We start from the raw sequence: 9,058 nt of genomic DNA on the forward strand, positions 1-9,058 counted from the left end.
TGTGTGTCTGGGAACCACGCTATTGAAGGATCATAATTGCGATGGGAATGGCGAAGACGTCATACACACACTATCCTCTTCTAATCATCCGTCTTCTTATTTCAGCTCCCGAACAATCTGCGCCTTTACTGTGAAACACACACTTCGACCCTCATCTGGTCATAACATGCAAAGATAATTTGCTGGGAGAACTGTAATGATAAATACGTGGATATGCTAAAGCCAGGAGATAGTGTTACCAGCGGCCTTGCAATGTTGAGGCAGACAGTACAATTAGCCCCTTGTTGCACAGCACATCGTCAGAAGCGAATGTCTCCAAGGCGTCCATGTACTACATGAAAAGAATCGCATCATTGTTGAGTGATAAGTTTGTCGAGAGTATGTTTACAGCGACTACATTTTTCACATGATTAATTTTGACAGTAGCTATAACTTGTTTAAACAAAACTAATTGCGCCGCTCGTGTGCCAAAAAAACTGCCTCTATTGATCGGCCTGTGATGGGTGACTGTACAGTGCTGCACCGGATTGGAACGTTTTTTAGTGTGGTTTTCAATAATACATAGAAAAATTAAAATATAAAACAGCGCCAGCTTTAAAACGCTTAACGAAGTGGTTAGGAGGATGAAAGAAGAGATCATAAAACGTGACTCCTCTCAAAATGTAAGAAAGAGTGTCATTTAACGCATAACCTGGGTTATTTATGAATTGAGTTGTTTGGTAAGTATTGAACTTTGGGTGACACGATTTGGAATGTGTCTGAATGTAAAGAACGTTCACATTACATCATGGGTTTAGCTCATCCTCAGGGCCACTAAGTTACGGGAATAAGTATTGCAAGGAGCACTGGGATTGTCACCAGTGTTGCGGGAATGACGGTCCCCAGTTGCATCAATTTCCCTCCTGAAAACTGCAAACGAACCGCCTTGCTTGTCATCTGAACCTAAACCCCTTCCACCTACATATTTCAGAACAATTCCATCAAAACCTGATGACACTTAATGAGCAAAGCACTTTTGATACAGTAAACTGCACAGATAATGATGTCACCAGCAGCAGTGAGCTGCTATATTGCTTTATGTATCCTGGGAGCTGCAGAATATCTGCCGGGTTGTTCTGGGTGCAGTTCTGGGATAAGTGGAGAGAGGTCGGACACTTTCTTTTCCCCAATAACCTAAATTGATGCACAATTTAGTTACTGCTTACATTATTCATAGGACCCAAGTCGTCCCACCCTAATGAAGAAGGGACAGACACTGATTGAAGTTTTCATTCACATTACATATCAATAAATACATGTCAGGCGCGGCTCCCCAGCACCGGGTATATTAAGAGGGCGTATTAAGAGGGGATGGTAAGCGGGTATATTAAGAGGGTGTGGTAAGAGGGTATATTAAGAGGATATGTTAAGAGCGTATATTAAGAGGGTATGTTACGAATTACAATTTTCACAGCCTGTACAATTGAACAGTAAGAATGCAGTTATTTTGTCGCTTGTCGATGTGAAGTGATTTGGAGTATCAAGACAAAAGTGAAAGTTTATTTTAGAAGATTACCCAAAGTCTCAAAGTCTGAGACATCCCCCCGCCCCCCCCCCGCCTCCTTTTAGGCCATTTCGCCTAGAGTGCAGTATAACTCCAACCTTAGGTTCTAAGACACAAATTTCATACTTGTCTGTATATCCTTGTGACTGCTTTTGTCGTAATTTACAATTACATTTCTACTCTATGCATTACGTACAGGGTGCGTGGATCAAGTTTTTTTTTGGGGGGGGGGAGTTGTCGGGGGGGGGGGGGCGGGGGTGAGGGGGAGGAGAAGAGGGTCTGGAGGCGGCCAAAGCATGGTTAAAGAACAGGGTCTTAAAAAAATGTTTTGAAGGCAGGCGCGAAGTGGCCAGGCAAAGATACTGAGGGAGTGAGTTCCAGAGACTAAAGGAGCAACTGCCAGTGGTAGGAACAATAAATAAGAAATAGGCCGGAGTTGCTGGACATGAAGGTGAGCACAAGGGCATAGATCAGGGGGGAGATAGCGAGTGACGAGGCCGGAGGGATTTGAGTGAAGGAAAAAATCTTAAAGTCAGTTCTTTGGGACTTGTGAAGCCAGAAGCTTGATGAAAGCAAGGGTGATGGAGGGATGGGCCTTTAATGTGGGCGGGGGCAGAGGCTGCAGCATTCTAGATAGACTGGTAGTGTGGTGGTTGGAATCAAAGACATTTACAGCACAGAAGGAGGCCATTTAGCCCATCATGTCCGTGCTGGCGACAAAGAGCTATCTAGCTTAATCCAACTTTCCAGCTCTTGGTCAGTAGCCTTATAAGTTACGACACTTATAAGTTACCACACAGCAAGTGCTTATCCAATAATTTTTCAAATGCTATGAGTGGTTTTGTCTCTATCACCCTTTTAGGCAGTGAGTTCCAGACCCCGGCCACCCTCTGGGTGAAAAGATTTCTCCTCAACTCCCCTCTAAACAGAATGCCAATTGCTTTAAATTTATGCCGGCTGGTTACTGACCCCTCTGCTAAGGAAAATAGGCCCTTCCTATCCACTCTATACCCCTCACAATTGTATACACCTCCATTAAATCTCCCCCTCTGCATCCTCTGTTCCAAAGAAAACAATCACAGCCTGGCCAAGCTTTCCTCATAGCTAAAAGAGAATATTGGAAAATTCCAGTTGCGAGATGCTAAAAATGTGGATTGAGCTTGAACAGTGGAGGGGAAAGGTGGAATAAAGTGGTCTCGGTAACAGCTCGAGGTGGGGGGAGGAAGCTGAGTTTAGGATTGAACAATAAATACACCTAGGGTCCCCCAGCTCTAACTAATCCTGAGAGGGCAGCCAGAGAGGAAAGATGGAGTCAAACCTTCGAGGCATGTAGATGTTTGCGTGAGCTAAATACGATGGCTTTGGTTTTGCCGACATTAAGCTAGAGGAAGCTTGGCTCATCCAGGCCTTAATGCCAGAGTGGCAGCTGGAGACGGCCGCAACAGCTGTGCGAGGTAGTGAGGAGAAGCTCGCTGGCACCAGTATACATGTGAAAGCTGGCCCCATTCTTCCAAATAACATTGCCAAAGGGCAAATCAATAAGCAGGTAACATTGGCACGTTATTGATCTGACCCAGCACAGAGAAAGCAAAATCCTGCTGGAAATCTGAAATATATCAGCGCACGATCACTTTCGACTCTATTCGATGGATCTGCCTGACCAGTTGGTCAATAGAAAACGGACACTACAGCTTTAAGAAATTCCCATAGTTGAAATTACATCCATCCGTGTGCAGGTCCAGCAAGGGCACTCGGTAAAAGTCGGCGTGTCTCTCACCTCCTCAGATTTCATTCTCTATTAGAATCACCGGAGGTCACTCAATGCCTTACAGTAGACGTTTCCACAGGGTAGCGGTTACCATGACTATTTCTTCGCACAACAAGGGGAAAAAAAAGTCCCACAGTATTTTAGGAATGCAGCTGGCTGGACCTAGATTTTGTGAAGGTTCATTCCCAAGATTCCCTACATTGCATAAACTAATACTGTCAAGCCAAGCAGCAACAAGGAATGTAAATACTCGGACTCGTCTCCATCGGGAGGCACTGCAAAACAGTGCACCGCTGACGTGGGAAGATTGCAAAGCCTTATTCTACCTTGGGGGGGGGGGGGGGGGAGGGATATTTTCAACATTTTATTTAATAAATCCAGTTTGTTCTGGTGCCTTGAAAATTTGTGCAGAAAGAAAATAAATCCCTCCCCCACCCACCCTGTCTAACTGCACCCAGCAAAGGAAACGAGAGATGTGTCGAACATAAATTGAACATCTTTTGCAGAAATTCCAGTTTTCCCCTCCTAAAAGGTGGTTGAGCGCACTATGTTTCACCTCTCTCTCCTGTTACAAAAACATGGGATTGTTGATGTGCATTTGACTAATTGATGCACGTGTAATTCCATAAAAACTCATGTTCCTAGTTTCAAACTAATTGAAAAAGTGCCCTTTCAGCTTACACAATATTATTCATTTATTAATACGAGTCAAGACGTACACTTGAAACCCAACTCCAATCGCCTTTAAGGCGCCTTCACTGTGCACCAGTGCCCCAGCCTCGAGTTTCAGCAAGACCCACTCACAACTATTGCACGTTACGGCAATCCCCAGAGCCAAGGGCTATTAAAGGGATGGTGAGGAAGTTTTAATGTAAACATGCCGATTACAAATAAAGGGTTTTCCAGAGAGCCGTCATTTCCACTCTTCCGCCGTTCCAAGATGACTTTTGTTTGTCATCCTTGAGCACGTGTATTTACTTACTCCGCTGTCATTTTTCTGATTAAATAATGTGATAAAATGTACACACGCCACCCACGCAGCTTTGCGCACTGGATAGTTTTACAGTTCACATAAAACGATAAGAAAAATGTTAATACCCAAACCAGGAGAAATTTAACATACATTTTATTGTAAATTCTCGACATGGTTTCAATAAATGGCCTCTTTTAAAACTGTAAATCATCTTTTCCATGTAACTATAAAGTTGTGATGTTTCCCCGAGGTACGATTGAATTCATAGTCTTTTTGCATTTGAACATTTTTTTAAAATTTGTAAAGTTGGCTGCTTTCGAAACGTTTACCAAAAGCATGGTATAATCCAGGTAGACTAAGGAAAAGTAAATACTCAGCTTTAGGTTAACATTGCCTTGTTAAACTTGATGAACTTGAGGAGTCTATAAAACCCCCCAGTATACGCTGGTCTGCATTAGTGCTGATGGATGCCTTGGTCATTAGCAGGACTGACCCACAGAGATGGGACTAACTGTCCCTCTCTTATCTTGATTGACAGTCTAATACTGGACCCGGGGGCATCTTTTCAGCACTAATGTGCAGCCTTCCCAATTACTTTTAAATTATCACTAATCTGCCATAAAATTATGTGTGTATTGGGCATAGTTTCTTTTTATGTCAGCCAAACTGCTAAAAAGAATAAAATGCCCTTTTATGAGGAACGCACACTTGCCTGAACAACGCTGCCATTCCGTTGATCTGCTTGCAACTATAGTCCAGGCAATTGCCATGGAATTTTTTTACAGCTTGTAGTCTAGAATACTTGTCCATCGCTTCAATTAGGAGCAAAAAAGAGAGGGCTTTGTAATGCAATTGTTTTGCAAAGGAGAGCGCCTTAAATTGGGGGATTATGCGAGCAGGACCACCTGTAGGGCATTCATGGGCATTTCTATATGTCCAGGCCTATGCCTTACTGCCTGCAGTCTGGCCAACAATACAGAAAAAGCTGTTTAAAAGACTGTTCCCCGTTCCCTTCATGCTCACTAACTGTTACAACTCGTCCCCCCGTTTAAACGAGTTAAGTCTCAAAAACGTCCCTTTTAATTCATTTTAAAGGCACCATGGTGGCCGACTGGCTTGAAAACAAGGGAAACTAGGAACTGAAGAGAGAGTGGGAGAGGGGGAAAGAAGTACTTCAAGCTTGGAAACGAGACATCAAAGTTATTCAATTCAAAAGGCTCGCTCCTACAGATTAACCCTATTGAATTGGGCCTCGTTTAAAAAATTATGTACTCAGCCAGTGAGCACCCAGGTAAAAAGTTCAACAATCACCAAAACATTCTTTCTCCTAAACTAACATCCCTCGACATACTACCCACAAGTAAATGCAGATTTCTCCCCTCCCCCCCCAGAAAATAAAAGTTCCATGTGTGTAACAAACGGAATTAAATCAAAGTTGTTTTATTGTCAAAATAGAATAATTGTTTCAAATATTTCGGTTGCTCTGGCAAAGGCAACCACTAAACTTTTTTTTATACAAAAAATTTACATACTCTGTATATACTTCAAAAACGCTTTTGTTATGTACACAATTTACAGCTTTGTGTTCATAGTACAAATAATTATATAAATACAACTTTTGCAAGAAACCCGTATTACATGGGGATACTAAAAACAGGATTTTAAGGCAGGTCGATGCACCCAGACTTATAAACTATTAAGATTTGTGTCAAGTACGCCATTTTGTCCCTCCATTTAAATTATTTTAATAAATGCCAACAATTAAAAATAAACAATTGACTTCCTTGCATCAACATAAATCGCGACAGGTTTTTTTTAAGTTTCTGGTCATGGGCACAATATAATTATTTTAAAAATCCTTTTCCTCCCACATTTAACACCTAAAGGATGTCCTGTGCATATAAATGGTTAAGATTTAGAAGTATTAGCGCCAGGTACATTGTTCTGGTCAGTCCTTCACTTCTGACTAATGGATACCATTAGAAGTTCATTAACATATTAATAAGAGGCTGGGGTGAGAATCTTCCAGGGGGAGGGAGGGGGATCGGTTCAGGAAAGTCTCGGAGGGGGATGTTTCAGACTTGCGATAATGGCACTTGTTTGGGGTAAGAGACGGAGCTGGCGGTGCCCGACCTCCAGGTCAGTCCGGTGCTGGCGTCGCTGTACATGGAGCCGGCGGTGCCCTTGCTGCTCCAGCAGCAGCGGGTGCAGAAAGCCCGCCACGACTCCAGCGTCTTGCCCGACCAGACCCAGACCCCCGAGGTGATGCCCACCAGCAGGCACATGAAGTACTTGAGCATGAAGACGGCGTAGTCGGGCCGCCGGGCCTGCTGCTCGCTCAGACACGAGCAGTTGTGGGTCAGCTCCCAGAGCTGGCGGTTGTGCTGCTCGTAGAAGTAGCAGGCCACCACCACGGTGGCGGGCACGGTGTAGAGCACGGTGAAGACGCCGATGCGGATCATCAACTTCTCCAGCTTGTCGGTCTTGGTGCCGCCCTGCTTGATGACCCGGCGGATCCTGAAGAGCGACACGAAGCCGGCTAGCAGGAACATGCTGCCGACGAACAGGTAGATGACCAGCGGCGCCAGCACGAAGCCGCGCAGGTTGTCCAGGTTCTGGTTGCCCACGTAGCAGATGCCCGCCACCGGGTCGCCGTCCACCGAGCTGAGCGCCAGCACGGCGATCGACTTGACGCTGGGCACCAGCCAGGCGGCCAGGTGGAAGTACTGCGAGTAGCCGGCGATCGCCTCGTTGCCCCACTTCATGCCGGCGGCCAGGAACCAAGTCAGCGACAGGATCACCCACCAGATGGAGCTGGCCATGCCGAAGAAGTAGACCAGCAGGAAGACCACGGTGCACAGGGCGGGGCCGGTGGTCTCGTAGTGGATGTGCTCGGGCGTCAGGCGGCCGGCGCTGTTACCGCCGCCGCCGCTGCACGCCACGCTCTCGTGTCCCGCCACCAGCCGCACCAGGTAGCCGGCCGACACGAAGAGGTAGCAGGCCGACAGGAAGATAATGGGCCGCTCGGGGTACTTGAAGCGCTCCATGTCGATGAGGAAAGTGGAGACGGTGCCCAGGGTGGAGACGAAGCACAGCACCGACCACAGGCCGATCCAGAAGGCGGCGAAGGCGCGCTCGTCGGCGCTAAAGTACGGGTTGTGGCACGGCACGGCGCAGTTGGCTGCCTGGCCCGTCCGCACCCGGTTGTACAGCGGGTGCCGCTCGTGGTGCTGCAGCGACACCATGGGCGCCCGGCACTGGCAGCTGGGCTGGCAGGCGGCGGGGGGCAGAGGCGGCAGTACCGCTCCCGCCCCGCCAGCGCCGGGCTTGTCCTTCCTGGCCGGCCCCGCCGTGCTGGGCGGCTGCGGGCGGCGCGGCGGGAAGTGTGGCGCGGCGCTGGTGGGCTCGGTGCGGTTGTAGTCCATGCACAGCGTGCCGGGCTGGCCCTGGCGCGGCAGCCGCTCGCACCGCATGCGGTCGGGCCAGGCGAAGCCGTACTGCCGCATGAGCGGCGCGCAGCCCGCCTTGGCCCGCTCGCACACGCTGCGGCACGGCGGCAGCGGCTTCTTGTAGTCGTCCAGGCAGATGGGCGTGTACATGCTGCACAGGAAGAAGCGCAGGTCGGCCGAGCACTGGATCTCCACCAGCGGCCAGAACTGGTGCACCTCCAGGCCCGCCTCGTCCTGCGAGTCGTGGTTGAACTGGTTGGGCATGTAGGTGTAGTTGTAGCCGATGCCTTTGCACAGGGGCACGGTGATCTCCTGGCAGGACAGCTCCTTGGCGGCCGCCGCGCCGCTCGACCCCTCCAGCAAAGCCAGGGCAGAGAGCAGGTAAAGCTGCAGCAGGTAGCACTCCATGTCGGGCACTCCTCCTCCTCCCAGGCGTGTGCACACCCGCCTGATTATTTGGTCTGGGTCTTGCTTTATTGTTTTTTTTTCTTTTGCAGACAGTTTATAAACACCCAAGGCAGATCCTTCTGTATAAAACACCACAGCGTGCAAACTCCCCCTCTCTCCTGTCCCCTTGCTCCAGATCTCAGAACAACATGCGGATCAGATTCTGAACAGCGACCCACACTCACTCTTTTAGACTTGGCAACACACAGCTCGCAGTCCACTTCATTTAGAAGCACACACAAAAAAAAAGGAGGAGCAATAAAACATTAGCCCTGCAGGCGTGTGATCAAGATGGCTGAGCACCACAACGGCACCTTTTTTCTTTTTTTAAATAAATTAAACTTCACACAGTTCCTCTGCTAACTTTTGTTCTTGCTTGCTTGGGAGGTTGGAATTTCTCGTTGGCCCCCGTCAGTCACAGGGACGAAAGCGACGCTGTTGTGTGTATCTTGAAGGTGGATTTTTCTTTTTTCAAAAAAATACAGATCCTTTTTTTCTCCTCTCTCTCTCTCTCTCTCTCTCTTCCCCTCCTTCCACCAAAAAAAAGCACCCGGACTAAATTTCAGCGCCGCGTCCCATTAATGATCGCCGAGTGCTGAGAATCTATTACTGTTGTACATTTATAATGGGGGACCGGCCAAATCCCTCCCCCTCCAGCCCCGCGTTACCAATCGCACAGTGACAGGGGCGGGGGCAAGCTCTGCGTCCGTCAATCCATCCTCGCCTAAAAGAAGAAACCCACAGTGACAGCTTCCAGAGGGGCTGGGCGTTTAGCAGGTTAATTTTCGCTTGTTAGGACATCGCAGGGGGTTGTCTTAACCACCACCACCCCCCCCCCCCCCCCCGCACCTCCTCCTCGAACGCCAGTTGTTTGGGTT

At 48.1% G+C, this 9,058-nt stretch overlaps 1 protein-coding gene across 1 annotated transcript; it reads right to left on the reverse strand.

Moving 5' to 3' along the window:
- Nucleotides 1-5,724: 5,724 nt before the first annotated feature.
- fzd8a (frizzled class receptor 8a) lies at nt 5,725-8,759 on the reverse strand. The gene has a single exon (XM_070881563.1). It carries the CDS (start codon nt 8,139-8,141, stop codon nt 6,360-6,362), a length of 1,782 nt encoding a protein of 593 aa, XP_070737664.1. The 5' UTR covers nt 8,142-8,759; the 3' UTR covers nt 5,725-6,359.
- Nucleotides 8,760-9,058: the final 299 nt, after the last annotated feature.

Source organism: Pristiophorus japonicus, chromosome 5 (genome assembly GCF_044704955.1).
Source record: "Pristiophorus japonicus isolate sPriJap1 chromosome 5, sPriJap1.hap1, whole genome shotgun sequence".
In the NCBI taxonomy this organism is placed as follows: Eukaryota; Metazoa; Chordata; class Chondrichthyes; family Pristiophoridae; genus Pristiophorus; species Pristiophorus japonicus.

Excerpts from the sequence above, each read along its gene's own strand:
- fzd8a (XM_070881563.1), bottom strand. The coding sequence starts at position 8,141 with ATGGAGTGCTACCTGCTGCAGCTTTACCTGCTCTCTGCCCTGGCTTTG.